The following is a 17,544-nucleotide window of genomic DNA, read 5'->3' as shown; positions in this document are numbered from 1 at the left end:
TTCTGCCTAAACTCATCTCCACACACATTCCTCTGCTATAGAAACAAACTTCATTACTTTTGTTTGCAGATATTTCCTGCCTTCCCTCTGTTGCCCATCTGCCTGCAGCATTTTTCCCCTTAGCTTCCTAAAGCTTGACTTCAAACCACTTCCTTGGCTAGATTCAATTCACCACTGAAATTCCTTTCTGCTGCCTCACCCTTAAACGTGAAACATGGGCAGCAAAGGCAGTGAAAGACAGAAGATGTACACGTGTCTTTCCAACTGTCTGCTGTGCTGCCATTCCTCCTCATAATTTTGACTTGATGATACATTTCAACTTAAATTATTTTTGTGAGTCCTTTAGGAAAATATCAAGTGAACGAGTAAGGTTTTTTAAGCATCAAACTTCAATTTTGATACATTAGGATTAGATATTTATTAGGGAACAGTAAAGAATCTGTCAACATCAAACTGTTTATACACGGTAATTTTTCCAGCTCTTGTCTGCAGAAGCACATTAACCCACATGTATAACCAAATTCAAATCCAGTATAATAGCAGGCAGGATTGGAAGAAATTATGTCCATTTCCTTATCCATACTGATTTTTAACCACTCAAAAACTCATATTGTTTCACTTGCTTCACATCATGACTATTGAAACCAACAACTCTTTCCTTTTCCTTCTGGCAAAAGCCATGTTTAGGTAAGGCTTTCAAAAGCCTACCATAATGCCAAGTTCAGTTTATTATCCATCCCCCTCCCTTCCCACAATAATTTTAAAATGCTGTTGTATTTACTGGAAGACTACCCTTTACAAAAAAAACCCACATCAAAACATAACGCTGTGACTACAGCACCCATCAATCTTATAGATGCTTCTGCAGATCTTGGGATGGAAAAAAAAAACCCAATCATAATTTAATCTTCTCCACGCCATGCTGCATAAGTCAGAGCTTTCCAGGAACTTCTAGCATAAGTTATATCTGAAATAGATTTCTAGATCTTAAACATATGTTAGAAATACTAAATTTAGGGAACTAATTTCCCACTGCGTGGAATCTGAGCTTCAATGTTCACTCTCTTAGCAAGGCCAAGTTTGTTTAAACATATACTTAAAAGTTAAAAACTAAAATAGATATGTGTATGTATATCTTGGAAAATATGTCTGTAATGACTCTAGAGAGTATCCTGCAATTCCCCTTTTTTACTTCATAATTTTCAGGGCCTTAACGGAGTAGGTACAAATTTAGATACTTTTCAGTCTAAACACCAGTGTGCATTCACCACTGAAGTTGTAAACTTTGTCAAGTCATAGAATTAGTCATTAACTCATTTTTTACAACAGTAAGGTCTCTTGCACATTGAGAATTCTGTGCAATTTTCTCCTCTTTCCCAATCCTTATGTTCTCTCCCTAGAAGAAAATACTTCATTCAATATCAGCCCAGCTCCAGAACCAACAGAAATGTGAGTGAAAAAGAGTTTAGAGATCTAAGTTCTCCAAGATCTACAGTCCATATGTTCACTCTAATTCATGATTAACTGACTCAGAGATCTGTGTTGAACAAACTACCTTCCTCTGCCCTCACAATATTTGTGGGATGGGCTCAGGACTAGTCCACTTTAACGCTGAACAGATACAAACAATGTAAAGCAAGCTGCACGCTTTTCTGGGCAGTGGGGCAACACGAGGAATGTGGCTTGGGAGAGTGAAGCTTCTGCCTCATGTAGCCAGGGAACACAGTTAATGTTCACTCAGATGGAGAACTTAGTTCCTCAGAATTGAGAGGAAAACACACAAAACAGATCTCCAGAAACCAAGTTTCAGAAACTTGCAGTTCTAAGAAACAGACTCCAGAAGAGTGTGATGACCAGAAATGATTAATTCAGCTCATAAACAGCTGATAACATGTCTTTATTTCTACACAAAAAAAAAAAAAAAGCTTTCAACACAAAACCAGGCTTGATAAGGAATTTTCCTCTACATCCAACATATTTAACTCATGAAGGCCATTTTAAATGCTGGTTTTGTTCATTAATTGGATTCCAATTTCCATCCAAACATAGCTTGATGAAAATCAGAAGTTAAAAACTAATCAAGCAAATAAGAAAAACACTATTCATCATTTTTTAACAGAGAATGGAAAAAATGTATTAACCAAAGCAAGCAGAAAACTATACTTGTTTAAATAGAAAGACATATTCACGATGTTAGCAAAGGGTATCTGTAGTGGTACAGACTACACTAACTCTTTCAGAAAACTAAAGTACAGATGTAAAACTTGATACGTCAACTTTCCTGCTTGCTCATTTAAATTGCAATTGAAAATAGTGACCTAACACAGAGATGTAAGTCTATCTGCCTCACTGGATGAAGCTAAGCAACTGCTTCTGCACACTAGTAGCTCTAATATTTCAGAGTAGCCCGTTTCTTTCCTGGAGCATCTTGGATACACCTCCTTTCATACCTCCTGCAAGTCTCTGAACACCAGCCATCTGTCCCTAGCCTAACCACCTATACCAACTCATTTTTTTTTGCAGTTTATATTACTTTAAGTCCCCACCACCTCTATCCAAGATCTAGCCTAATCTGTTCCTAAATCCTGTAATCCATGGCTGCTCCTCCATTACACTGGGTTTATCAGGAGCTCCTGCACTATACGTATCATCAGATGGTCGCCTTCATGCCAACCAGACTCCACAGACTGCTGTAGAAGATTTTCCCAGGAAAACTGCATCTCTGCTATCATCCCCACTGTGCTTGCTCTTAGCAAACCAACCCAGCAGAGCACTCATTTTTTAGTTTCCAGAGCCTCAGCTGGTGTGAGGCACTTCCCCTTCTTTAGATATTCATAGAGTCATAGAATGGTAGGGGTTGGAAGGGACCTTTAGAGATCATCTAAGTCCAACCCCCCAGCAAGTTCACATAGATCAGGCTGCATAGGAACATGTCCAGGCGGGTTTTGAAGACCTCCAAGGAAGGAGATTCCACAACCCCTCTGGGCAGCCTGTGCCAGGGCTCCCTCACCTGAACAGTGAAATAGTTTTTTCCTATGTTTAAGTGGAACTTTTTGTGTTCCAGCTTCATCCCATTACCCCTTGTCCTGTTGCTAGATACTATAGAAAAAAAGGGATGTCCCAGCCTCCTGACACCCACCGTTTAAATATTTATAAACGGTCCCAGTTCCCACAGCCTTTCCTCATATGAAAGATGTTCCATATCCCTGATCATCTTGGTGGCCCTGCACTGGACTCTCTCCAGCACCTCTCGAGCTTGCTCCTTTACCTTCAGCACAAGGGCTACTGCTCCACATCTGAGCTAGATGCTGAGAATTCCTAGCCAAACTTGCAGATTCACGTTTCTTTCTGCAAACTCTTGCTTGCAGAATTAGAAATATCCATAGAATCCAATCGGTTACCCTCAGGATAGACATACATTTCTGCCAAGGCCTGGTGCATCAGTCCTATTAACTGCCCAAAAATCAGAAGGAGAGCTTTTCCCTTATTGATAGATCATCAGAAATGCATTCACCCTCATCGCACACTTGTGTCAGCTAAAGCATGGCCAGGCAATGATGACAACTCATAAAAATAAAGCTCTGATTCTTGAGATAGATAGTGGTAGGTAAAAACCACCAGAGTTAGGAGAGTAGACATTGTATTTGAGGAATGGTACTTAAACAAAAAGCCACAACAAAATAAACATACAGAAAAAAGAGTTTTGCCTCCTCAGTTCATCCAAGATGAACCCCTCCCCCCTTGCTTTCCTTTAATACTGCTGCTAGGTCAAGTTCATGGCTTCCTCAGTATGAGCATGTGATTCCACCCATCGCAGAGCTAGTATGGGGACAGGTTTGTTGTTTATGCTACTCATGTTAACAAGCATTAATCTGTCTTCTGCAAGCCTGCCAACAGTATGATTTTTTTTTTCCAGTCACGTTTTTAAGTGTCTCCATAGACCTCTTACTCCATCAAATGTATGTGGCTGGTAAATCCCTGGCAACATCTGAGATAAGGTTGTAAGTCCTTATTGTACCTGTTCAAGTAAAAAAGATTTTGCATCCAACATCAATAGAAGCAGAATGATATCTTTGCTGGTTAACCCCATTATGCATCTTCAGTACATGTTCTCATTTACTCTAAATGTCTTGCAAATTAATTACCTTAGGATAAGACATTTTAAGTCACAAAGTCATATTATCCACTTCTAACAAGCATCAGTTTCTGTAGCTGCAAGGGAAAATAATTTAAAACTGTTTTAAGACTACATGGAACAACCTCAGTCAATATTTAGCTACTACCTAGCCTACTGGGTTAGTGGTGTTTTTTTGTTTTTCAGTAATAAACAAATTCACTTAGTACAGCAAAAAATTACAGCCAGTAGATGATGACATTAAAAGTGAAAATTCTTTGGTCATTCTCCTCTCTTCCCAACTGCCACAATCACCATCACCAAGGCCAGGCAGATTTACAGTCGACTCACTTGGTCTTCAGCACCTTTGTCAGGAAGTGAGGTATCATCTCATTCAAATCTTCTACCAGACCCAAAGCCACCAAAATTTAAACAATGTTTTTGCAATTCACTGTGAAGAATTATCCTGGCCTACAGGTATACTAAATGCTCTTATTTGTTCAGTAATAAGAAATTCAGCCACAGGAAACCAACATTAAGCTAACTATCCTTGAAGACATTCCAGTTGGATTCAATGCATTAATAGAAAAAAAAAAAGCCTTTGACATTAGTGAAAGAAATCCTAGTGTATTTTTTTTCCAATATTACTGCTAAAAATTTAAGCCTTTGTTGGAAAACAGAGACTCATCAAGAAAGAAGTATTTGAAGTCTTGGTAGATAGGTCTAACGCGATCCACAGTTTTACAGCATCCTTGCAAATACCTCTTTGGTCATCATCTTGTATTATCAGCTAAAGCAGTACTGCCAGGGTAGGTTGAACTGAAGCCTGAGCTCCCACCACTCTCTGAGCTTTTTGGGTTTATTTAGAAGAGATTTAAACATATACTGCAAGTCTAAAACCTCCTGCCATATTAACTACCTGAGAAGGCAGTACTCTCAGAAGGTAATACCTTCACTATTGAATTCAGCCTGACAAGAGCTAGCACCACTCATCTTCCCATGCACAGACCATACAACCACCATCCACACAGGGCTTCATTTTCACATGAACTCCAGACTGGTGCCAGAGACAGGAGTGGTGGGAAGGAGTTCCAAAGACGACAAGGAAAGCCCTCACAGCAGCTTCAAAATCACACTTGCAGCAACTTTCTCCTAGTGTGATATGGGGTTCATCACACCACCTCCCTCTTCCTCCTGGGTTTCTGGGATGGCAAGCTGCTGTGTTCAGAGCAGAATTGTCTCATCCATATCCTGAAGCACTACTGCTGCATGATAAGAAACACTTTTGTCACCAGATGAACCAAGAGCATGACCCTTTCTGAAGCAATCAGCCCATCACAAGGCCATGCAGCTCTACTTCTACCCCCTGCAGTAGTCCTGGACACTGTGCGGGTGGGAACCCTGTGTGCAAGAGGCTGACATGGGCCCCTGCTCTTGCTCAAAATTCGAAGCAATTATCCCTATCTGCGTTTCCCATTTGGGGACTGCTGCATTTCAACATCTGAAACTCAAACACAGCTGGTTATTACATAACAGTCAGTGCCTTAAGTGAGACGCTACTGAAATAATCTCACTTTGTACTGACTCCACTTCTTGGCTCTCAAGATTGGTACTTTTCATCACTGTCATCTTCTACCTGGCAAGCCATGGGGATCTCCTCAGACTGCTAGAAATCACTTCTGATAGGTACATTCCTGTCTAGTGTTTCCAACGTGAAAACCTAGCAAGGAATGAGGAAGTAGAAGTCATAGAAGCAGAGAAAGAACATTTTCTGGCAGGCTGGCTATAAGGCATTTCACAAGGAGGAACAAGTCTGACATTTTTGAACATGGCATGAACTTTGTTTTTGCAAAATCTGATTGGCCAAAATGCCAAAGAAAAAGTCATCTGCCATACGGACAGCCAAAAGCAGAAAATAACATATGGAACAGATTGTGAAACTACGTAAGCAGGAATTTTGCTGGTCATTCACAAGTAACAAACACAGGTATCTGGTGCTGCAACACTGCATGACCACCAAAAGTGTTCATGTAGAGAAATACTTCCACTTCAAAAATCATGGTCATGACAGCCACGTGGATACTCCAAACTCATAGAAATTGCCCATGAAATCTGTTGGTTTGAAAGATACAGGTACTTATCATCAGCTCTGGTTTACAAGGACACTGCTCTCAGATTCCCTGGCAGCTGCAAGAAAAATAGGTTGTGAAAACCCAGAAAGGTCACTTATTTTTCCATCATAACAAACAAACAAGCCAGAGCTGGAGAAAGCTACATTGGAATGAGAACTTGACCTATTTTTGTTTCTGTACTGGAAGAGCATAGGACACTACTAACAAACTATTATTTGGCACCTTGAGAAATTGAATTTCCTGTTTAGTTTAACATTCAGGAGATGCTGAGCCTGGTTCTTAGAGCTTGAGAGTCTGAGACGTTCAAGGGAACATCAACTATTTTATCTTCCCACAACAAGTGTCTAGGAATAGGAGACCAACACAAATTCTTATCTCTTGTTCCAAGGAACTACAAGTATTCAAACCTGTAGTGAGGAAGAAGTCATATTTATTTTAAGAAGTATACAATACTAGTTAGTGAGTGATAGTATTTGCATCATGACAACCTCAGAACTGTAAAAAGAGCTATTAAGAACAACTGGAGGCTTCAATACCTCTGGAAAAAAAATACCATCTGTCAACTTGCCAGATCTTTGTACATCATACAGTGCCAACTGCATTTTTACTTCCCTATGGGCCAGTTCATCTCCCGAGGCAGAATAGTTTCTGATTACTCTAAACAAGGGTCCCTGCCAACACAGCATGGTAGAAGCAGGAGACTTCAAGGCAGTGGGAGGACCAACGACTTTCTCCATGGGGTAGAATAATCCCACGACGTTGTGCGCCAGTGGAACAAATCTCTTAGTTGTCAAAAATGCTTCATTAATGAATTTTAAAAACTAAGCAGCAGGAGAGGTGTTTTCAAGGTACCGAGGTTACAGTCTTCAAACAAAGTCAAATTAACTGGTAGTGCATTTTTTAGACAATGCTGTTGGCCAGAAGTGCCCTCCACAAGATTGTGTGTGCACGCATGTATGGCTTTCATTTCACTCATATAAAACCATTTTGTAAGAACACCGGCACATCCTTCTTCGCCCCACCAAAACCACATCCTCTTTTGGCTGTAGAACAGCTCCTTACAAAATCATCTGTTGCTTGACAAACTAGACAAATCAAGGCAAAGCCACTCACAACTACAGGCGTTATAGATGTACATACTTTACTACCTCTGGATAGTTTAAGAGTAACAACTGCATGAGCTAATCCTATCAAATCCAGACATCCAAAGGAGCCCAAGTCCAGCAAGTAAGAGTCAAAGTACCTGCAAACATGGGACAGTTTTTCCTCTTCCTTGTGTCTCATCTATGCTCAGGGCATCAAATGAAGGCCCTCAGTGAAGCAATTTTTCATTTTAAATTACTTTTCTTTCCTGCCAAAAGCACAATACGATTATTTCTTCTCTTACATTTATGTGATATAGAAGATATCTTCTTTACTATTATTGAGAGAATTACTGGAGAAAAAAGGAAGAATCTCTCGACCACAACATCTTCTAAGAAGGAAATTTTCCATTGGCATATTCCTTATCTGCAACAAAAAGCTTCAATGATGGCAAAAAGAATGAAGGAAAGCAACCTATTAGCCTAGGTGTACAAGACTTCTTTTAGCATCAGGAAAAAGTGGCTTAGTTTCTTGGTTTGATTTACTGTAGGAAATTACCTTTTTTTTCCTTCCTAGAAGCCTCTATACCTATCACATCAGCTGAAAATGAGCTGGGAGGCGAAAGAAAAGTTTAGAAAGAGTGTATTTGAAGGTAGAGCTTGAAGAGGCTACAACAGTTCTGCAAAAAGACCAGTAGAGAAAGCAGTCGTACTCTGAGTGCAGGAGCAAATCTTCACCTTAGCTTTCACACAGCAGAAGTTCAGCTGTCTCTTACAGGACCCTACAGATGCAGGAAAGCATCTGGCATGAAATCCCCTTGCAGAGGAAATCCATCTGCTTCTCACCTTCCTATATGTTCAAGTACATCTGCTGTGTGACAGAATTAATTCTGCCACTGTTTCAGGACATTCAAGGGCAGGATGAGCTCTCCACAAGTTAGTCTTCCTTTCCCCACACACTTGGGATGCCAAGTTTCACACTTAGAGACTACAAAAGAAATAGTCAGATATACAATTAAATATGCAAAGTTTCAACTTTAAGAGGAAAAGTGTAACTGGTTTAAACCCAGTAGATAGGCCAGGTAGGTGTATTTAATCGTATGACTGTATACAGTTGAACTCAGAGATGGAAAAAAATCTTCACTGTTGTATGAGAAAAAACTTCTATTCTTGAGAGAAAAGTACACACATTCTCCCCACTGTTCAGAAGACAGAAGCAACAACTTCATTAAAGTAGCTTTGAGCAATACAATACAGTTTGAAGTCAATGCAGTTTGAAGTTTGTACAATACAGTCTGAAGCAGTTTGGCTAGGATGCTTTCTAAAACACTTTTAGTGGCAACATATCATCTAGAAAACATAAGCACAGAGCATATTCACTTCAGCAGAATATTACCATCCTTGTCATACAAATCTCAATTCTTCATGCTAGTGCTTAGCTCCTGACATTGATTACAAGTGACAGTGAGCAGACTAATGAAAATATTTGCCATTGTGTTAGAACCACAACACACAAGCATTTAAGTGCAGAGTTAAGAAGAAAGATTTAAGAGTAAAGAGAAATTGGTGACTCTCTAGTCCCAAAAGCAACTGGGTGAGACATTAAGCTACAAAAAGGCACAGAAAGGCTACTAGTCCTTAACATGGTCACAAAGGCTACATATTCATTAAAAAAAAAGAAGTCTCATCCATTTTATCATATCACCAGGATCATAAGAATAATGCACATTTGTCAGTTTAAAGAAATTTTAACTCCTACTACTCTTAACTGAGATGTTTATTAAGTCCTAGTTTTAATTCATACCTTAAAACATTTCAATGATTCCCACCTGTTCCAATTTACTTGTCTTTTAGGAGGCCAGAGAAAAACATACAGATGTTGGATTTTTGTAGAAAGACAGGAAAATTCAGGAATCAAGACACAATATGCAATTCCATTGCATCCTTTTTAAGTGACTACATCAAACGAGTGCTTTAAACAGGCAAACAGAGCTTAGCCTTTGCAAATAAATCACACAGTTGCAATATCAAGAATTATTGCTAGTGATTAATAAATATAAAAAATAATGGTTAGCCTACACTAGATATGGTGCTGGGGCCTTGTTAGCGATGTGCAGTGGACACCTACACACACAAATGTGTGTGTAAACAGACAGGTACTAAGGGTTGCCTATACCTTCCTGTATGGACTCTGCTGCCAGGACAAAGGGTAAAGCAACAACTGGAATCTTAGTGAGACAGAAAATGCATTTCATTAGATTAACTACATGAGGCTCTATGTAATAGTATTTTAATGTAGTACACCAGTGTGAACCATTGTGGACATGGATCACAAAGAATGAGATAGCTTAGTCACATGGAAATGGTTCTGAATCCAATCCATTTCAAGGAGCTAAATGCAAACCTATGTTTGATAACATCACCATCTCCTACGCTTGTGACACTGGACTACTCCAAAACCATCTGGAGTACAATGTTTATGCTCATGTCAAATACATCTTAAAGTTTTGCATGAAGACAGAGGTGATGAGGCACCATACAAGCTAAACCTACCTAATTACTCAGTCTCAAGCTCCTGAACACTCAGCTTTAGGAATACTTGACTCCAGCTATATATATATATGGCTGTTCAAATCTGTCACTAGGCTCCAGCAACATAAAATCCTAGGTCCTGTTTACTATGCAGATTTTTCTCTTTCAATGCATACAAAAAAACCAGCATTCTGAATGTGAGAGACATTTGTTTAAAAAGTTAAGATAACACTTCCATTTCTTTGAGAAAAAGTCCTACACAAGGTCACAGCAACACTTTGTCACTAGAAAACAGTACATATAAATGATCAGCTCCATGTGGAAACTCTTCTGCAAACGTCCGAAGCTCCTGACCCAAGGGAGAGCCCCTTGTGAGTCTATCACCACAAGGTGAAGAAAGGGTTCATACATCCAAAGATATTCACACAAAAGCTTCATAACCTTCAGGCAAACATCATAGTGGGATCCCAAGGCTCACTATATTGCTTGTAAGCACACATTCACAAATTGACTTCAGTGACACTTCATGCCAAGAGGCCTCTGATAATGGTGTTGCTGAAATTGCTGAGAAACACACCTTCATTCAAATAGGAGACAGGGAAGAGTCACCTGAGTGGTGAGGGAAGAATCTAGTCCCAAGCAGAAGGTAAAATTTGCACTGACAAAAATAAGCAAGACAGCAGCAGAATGCAATTCTTACACCCTGATGCCAGCAGTTTTCAGTAAGGATTTTGAGCCGCTTGAAAGCAGTATCCTTAGTGTCAGCTAACTGGTAATCCAAAGCATGCAAGGACGTCCACTCAAGACAAGCTAAAGAGGCTTGAGTTGCTCTAGTGCATTTGCCAAAACAAGGAACTTGGTAATTAACAGCTCATAGATAAATGCATGGAAAGTGTCTCTGATTTCTCCATTAACACTTCTTTTAAGATCAGCTGTCCCTGAAGCCTATTTTACTCACATATTTTAATTTAGTTTTATTTCTAAATCCTGTATGAGCTCTCCTAGCTCTTCTGTGGTTACCTTTAGCACTTCAAATTGTTTCCATTTCTTCTTCAAAATACAGCCAGCACTTTTCTTTTGCTCTACTTCTTTACGTCTCAACACCCTATTTCATTAGTGTCTTCAAAATTGTTCTACTACAGAAAAACCCCCAGCATATTAAAGAGGAGCAAAACACAGAAATTACAGAAACTAAACTTCACACACAAACAAGATTTAAGTCTCTGTTCAATGAAGTTGAAAAACCCCCAAATAATTAGAAACTTTCTTTTCTGTAAAGCTGAATACATTAAACTCAGACTTTTCCTTGTTTTCCTCTTCCTAGAGAGGGACAGCTACTCCAAGCAATTTGAGGGGCTGATTGCCCAAAGCCCACAGAACCAGCTGCTCTTTTCCAGATAAGGTCATATGGAAGTAAGAAAAGGTGAGAGAGCTTCAATTTTCAGAAGTCATTAGTATCAGGTTCAGTGTCTGTCTTGTTGTAACTCCCAGTCTCCATAGAAGCCAGAGTTTATCCTGCAAATCTGTGAGTTTATCCCTTCTTTTTGTATGTTTGTTTGTCATTCATCTAGACCATCTGGAACAAGAGCTTCTTCTGAAGGCTGAGCATACAGCATGAACAGGACTAAGAGTGTTGAGACAGCATGGTCCTTCCAGCTGAAAAGTTCCTACACTTTTGCACAATGACACTTGTTTCTTGGTGTCTTTTTCCAGATGTTGTCACTATCCTATTTCCAGAAACCTGGAAACTGCCAGAGATTCTAGTAGGTAAAAAGAGGTGGATCCCTATTGATCTGGAGGCGATGACAGTACACTAGCAACAGACACACAGACAGGAATAAGATTAAAAATCATCTAATTCAGCACCATGTGTTTTAAAAGCAAGAGGAATCACAACACAAGAGAAAAATGGGAAAGAAGTTAAAATAATCCAAGTGAGGAAGGGATACAGTTGTATCTCAAGAACAGACAAGTAATTTTCAAATCTGGAGTAAAGGGAAAGAAAAACCTATGCTTTTCAGTACCATTAAAGGAGGTTATGTACTGTTAACAAATCACCTCTAGTTACTCTTACAAAAAAAGAAATAAACAGGCAATCCATTACCACAGGTGGCATTTTATACAATACAACAAAGTAAAAACCTGTATTTTTTAGTTTAGTCAGCCACTCTAATCAAAGTGTGGAGGCTGGAGGGAACAGGCGGTGAATTTGTCATAGAGGCACAGCTATAAGCAATAACATGGCTGAGTAGAAACATATTTCTGTAGTCTTTTCCATTAGAGCACCTTTTCCTGATAAAGTCACTATTACACTCGATACAGGTTGTAATACATGCCTGACACTAAAGTTGTTCATTCCCACAAACAATACTACAAGTAGGGATTTTTTTGCGTTCCTTTAAGTGACATTTTCTTGGCTTCTTCAACTGGTAAAAACATTTCGGCAACAACCACCCTTCAGTGTAATATATATAGACCTGCTTGAGTTATTTGATAAAGTTTGGTGTAGTGTACTGCATTTTCTCTTTTCCAGTTCAGAGTCTCAGACTTAGTTCTCTAGATGTTACTGTTGAACAAAAAAGAGAATTTAAGTCAGGCTCTGTCATCCACTTGTTAGAGTTCATTTTGGAAATTCATCTTCCATTGAGTTGCTGACAAGCACCATCAGAAACAAGGAAGAAACAAAAAGTCACCTTCGCTGTGTAATGAAGTTTCATTTTCTTGAAGAGCAGAGCACTATCTCTTTTCAGAAAGGCTCTGGAGCTTTTTGACTAATTTCTTCTATAGCAAAAGACCTCATTTATGACAACTAATCAGTACTGGGCTTTAATAAGAGTCTATTGAACTTTTTCACACATTTTTTTTAAGAACAATGTGGCAAGCGAATCACAGCTTTCTGGAAATTAATCCATGTAATTTAAATCCTCTCTATTCAACAATATTGTGTTTTACCAGGACTTGTACATTTATAAAGCTACTATATTCAAACAAACTTTTTATCTACATCTAGATCCCCACTTTATGATGAGATCATGTTTTCCTTCCACATCAACAGGAATACAATTGCAAACTGGCAGTATTAATTGCAAATCCTAGCAATATTAAAAATTCCATTTTATGAGATTTTTTTTTCTGTAGTAATTCGAGTTCTCTAGAAAATAGCATCTAATGCTTTTTTAAGACACTACTTTCTGTCTTCACTGAGCATTTCATTAAATTACCAATGAATGCCTGCTCTCAGCTGCAGTCACGGGAAACATTCTCAATCCAAAAATCAGAGACTTGGCTTACCCCAAATGGTGGATAGGAAGCAGCAGCAGCAGCAGAGGCAACACTCACTGCCGGAGGTGGTATTCCTGAAGAAGAAGGTGGGAATAGACCCAAGGCATTCAGATTTAATCCAGGAATTAAATGTGCTTGAAGCTGCAATGGCAGAACACATATTTAAGATTTACAATCCTGGTTATTAACTTCAATCAAAATCCTAGTTGGCATAGGCTATTAACCTTTCAAGAAGATGTCAGTATGTTATTTAAAAAAAAAAAATCATCTCCATTACCCCAAGGACCCATGCACACATCAATAACATTAGAAACATTTAGGAGGAAAGGCAGTTGAGAATCACTTGCTACAACTTAATCAGTGAAACGTATGACAAGCTTTATAGCAAGAAATTCAGGCAATAGTACAATTCACTTCCAGAGTGAACAAAATTACCAGAGAAATAATATAACAATTTTGGCTTTACAGTAAAAAGATAGCCTCAGAGAAACAGAGAAAGTCCGTGTCCAAGCCTGACTTTTCATACACTGAAGGATATATGCCACACCATAACCCCATCCTCCCTCCATATCCTTTCCCTCCTGTACCTTGCAAAAGCTGAAGAAAGATGCCCCCAGCATTTGGTGGGAAAGCATCAGTTATCAAGGTTCATATCCTCTACTTGACCACACCTGAGGGAAAGTGGCAGCATCATGCAGTGGGAACCATTTGTTGCCTGTGATACAATGCTTCTTGATACCCTTTTTACTTTTCCAGGTTATTGTCCAGTAATACAACTATGCTTTAGAAATACCTCAGCTACAGATAGATACCATCTCAGACCACCAAGAGACACCAAAGAAAACCACCTCAAAACCTCACCAACTAAAAAATTACCCTACTAATGACTGCAAACTAAACATAAAATCCATCCAGTAAGTGGAAGTTTTCTGCCTACCATACCTCTGCCAAACAGTAGAGCAGGCTCAAACTCACCCCATGCTCCTGCTCTCTATATGAAGCAAAAATGTACTACTATAAAATACTTTGTGTCCTCATGTGTAGTTTGTGTCCTACAATTTGCATATAGTATGGAAGGGAAGGGAAAAGCAGGGAGAATACTCTGATACTAAAACATGAATAACAGCTTTTTCTAGAAAATCAGAAACTATTGAAAACTGAAAAAAAAATATTTCTAGTCTTATTCTAGACCTTAAGATTTGGGTACACACAAAGCTCTTCATAGCTTATCAAAAATTTCATTAATTTTTCAGTATGCATTAGTAATACTTTGGCAAATTAATGAGGTGTGCTGTTTTCATTATACAGTCAGCAATTACCTTTGAATAACTAAATGCCTTTATCATCTATATCAAGAAAAACCTTAATAAATCCTTCTTAACTTAAGTATTTGAAAGCATGAGAGGTCCTTCTTCCATACATTGTTATGCTTTTAAACATAAAGAGACTAGGAAACACTACTTTAAGAAACATACAAACTAGAGCACATAGACCACAACAGTACAAAAATACACATTCCTTTAGGTTTTTGCAACAAGAAAAACATGAAATGCCCTTTAATTTCCTCAATCTAAATCAATTTCTCCATTCCCCAACTCAAAACAAACCAGAAAACCTCTTCACTAGAACAGCATACCTATGAATAATACAGAAAACCTTGCCCAGGTCTCACAAATAATACAAGAGGGAACAAACAATCTGTTGCCTTGCAACAAGAAAGTTCTATTGCAATATTTGGACCAAAATTTTCACCAGGAGAGCAGTGAGACAGGGCACAGGCTGCCCAGAGAAACCATGTGCTTTCTACACATGGAGATGTTCAAGAGAGGACAAGTCCCTACACAACCTCACTTTGAAGCAGACTCTATACTGAGGAACCCCCACGATAGGCCAGGTGATTTCCAGAGTTCTCTCACACCTTAATCTTTCCACAGTTCTATTTCCATAAAGGGTCCATACCAAAGGAGAACTCACATTCATAGCAGCAATATCGTTTTCATAGGACTCCCTGATTTTCTTCATAATTTCTTCCTCAGCCTTGGCACAAGTTTCGATACTGCCTTTAACTGTTATGGTCCTTTCTGGATTATAGAGTGTCAAGTCCTGCAATCTGCAAGTGAAACAAAAGCACAGTTAAATAGCAAACAGCAGAGGGCAATCCAGGGGGAATGACAACTGAGTATGTTGAGTTTGTCCTCCAAAGAGCATAGTATCAATTCATACCAGAACTCAAACACAGTTCTTGGAGAATCTGGAGAAACTGTCCTCAAACCACCATAGCAAGGTTTGTCATCAGGTGGTCAAGATGTGCTCAGGTGCAACACAAGATGAAGACTTCAACAAGTGCAACAAGATTTCATCTTGTGCAACACAAGATGAAGTTCCACTCTGGAGGAACATGAACTGCAGAACAGTACAGCACTGTTCACCTTTGCACTCCAGGCCAGCCTGGCTCCAAACTTTTTGACATCCCAGAAACATGAGATCCAGACCATAAGAAACTTTCCTTGAGAACAACAATGGATACCTTAAGGAAGGAGGAGAGAAAAGTTGAATCCTCCATGAAACTGCAGGAAAGTCTCCAAATCCTCGTAACAAAAAATAAAAGCTCAGTGCAAGTTAACATTTGCTGCAAAACATGAGTAACTCCTCAGGGAAAATGGAAGGGTTACATATTAAACTAGTGCTTTGTTAGGTAACAAAGGCTGACCTACTATGGCAAAACAGAAGAAAACAACTGGGAAGCAATGGCATATCCAGGTACTGAGAAAAGGCAAGTTGTAGGAGTGAAGACAAGAAAAAAAAAGTCAGAGCAGAGTGCAGGAGGGGTGAGGAAGCCAACAGTAGGGAGAAGCAGCAGTACGCAAGGGTTATGTTCTTGCAGAACAGGCAGTGTGGCAACCTGTGCATCTCAACTAAGCAGTAGCAAGCATGGAACACATCCACAAAGCAATCCTTGAGTTTCTTTTGTGCAAGCACTGAACTACTGCCTCAGGAAGGAAAGTGGTGGAAAACAACCCAAAGAAGAGAGGAAACACTTTTCCAAACCAGCTGCCTTACTTTAACTTTACGGACAGGCTTACCAAAAAGCCTAAATGAAGAGATTAGGAGAAAGATTCATTAGACAAAGCAGAATCTATGGGCATATACGCTGTGTTTTATGTGCTGATTAAACCAGGCGACTTCACAGAGCTATTTCAGGAATAGCATGACAAACACAATCCTGAGGCCAAGATTTTAGTGCAAATAAACTATTAACTTGCTAAATTAAATACTCTGTGAGTGTTTACAGACAATGTGTTATTTGTGTCATCATCAATAAAGACAAGTTGGTTTCAAGGCATAAAGACCATTATCCCATTTACCCTGTACATACTTTCCTTTAAGAAATAGCATTAACAGTCTGTGTACTGTTTGCAAACAAAATGTTTATGCCAACACATTTAAGAGAACATGCTGGCTATACAAAATCTATTCTTGAAACACTTATTTGGGTGCTTTTTCTCTGTTGATTCACTTCTTTTCCTCAGACTAAAATCCATTATGATTTCAGCTCTTAATATTTGTCCAGTAGGTTTCCCACGGCATGGAAAGCCTATTTTTTTTTGGCCCAGAGAGTGGCAGTGAATGGAGTTCAATCCAGCTGACACCAGTTCCCCAGGACTTGGTGTTGAGGTCTACTGGCTATTCAGATGGACCTGGACAGGCTGGAGCAATGGGCCGAGGCCAATTGTATGAGCACTTGGGCCACAAGAACCCTGTGCAGTGCCCTAGGCTTGGGGTAGAGTGCCTGGAAAGCTATCTGTCAGAAAAGGACCTGGGGGTGCTAATTGAAAGACAGCTGAACATGAGCCAGCAGTGTGCCCAGGAGGCCAAGAAGGCCAACGGCATCCTGGCTTGTATCAGAAATAGTGTGACCAGAGGACCAAGCTATGATTGTTCCCCTGTACTTAGCACTGGTAAGGCCGAACCTCGAATACTGTGTTCAGTTCTGAACCTCTCACTACAAGGAGGACATAGAAGGGCAATCAAACTGGTGGTCTGGAGAAAAAGACTTATCAAGAGTGTGAGGGACCTGGAGATGGTTAGCCTGGAGAAAAGGAGCCTGAGGGGAGACGTGATCACTCTCTACAGCTACCTGAAAGGAGGTTGTAATGAAGTGGGAGTTAATCTTCTCCCATGTATTGAGTAATAAGACAAGAGGAAATGGCCTCAAGTTGCACCAGGGGAGGTTTAGATTGGACTTGAGAAAGAAGTTTTTCACCGAGAGACTTATTAGACACTGGCACAAGCTGCCCAGGGAGATGGTGGAGTCACTATCCCTGGAGATATTTCAAAAACACATAGATAAGGTAATGACAGACATGGTTTAGTGGTGGGCTTGGCAGTGTTAGGTTAGTGG

The 17,544-nt window shown here is 39.5% G+C and overlaps 1 protein-coding gene and 1 non-coding gene across 2 annotated transcripts in view; one reads left to right on the top strand and one right to left on the bottom strand.

Moving 5' to 3' along the window:
• Positions 1-17,544, bottom strand: part of IGF2BP3 (insulin like growth factor 2 mRNA binding protein 3) — a gene marked incomplete at its 5' end in the record, with an annotated part of 91,960 nt that overhangs the window by 14,739 nt on the left and 59,677 nt on the right. Inside the window, 2 exons of the mRNA XM_061996545.1 lie at positions 13,152-13,283; positions 15,117-15,252. Of these exons, the coding sequence (XP_061852529.1) occupies positions 13,152-13,283; positions 15,117-15,252 (268 nt within the window). The remainder of the gene's footprint in view (positions 1-13,151; positions 13,284-15,116; positions 15,253-17,544) is intronic.
• On the top strand, positions 16,684-16,741 carry LOC133625598 (U7 small nuclear RNA). Its single transcript, XR_009818852.1, has one exon. It is a non-coding gene; the product is annotated as a U7 small nuclear RNA (small nuclear RNA).

The sequence above is a fragment of the Colius striatus genome, chromosome 5, assembly GCF_028858725.1.
Source record: "Colius striatus isolate bColStr4 chromosome 5, bColStr4.1.hap1, whole genome shotgun sequence".
NCBI lineage: Eukaryota > Metazoa > Chordata > Aves > Coliiformes > Coliidae > Colius > Colius striatus.
This window is presented reverse-complemented; position numbering and strand designations above follow the sequence as displayed.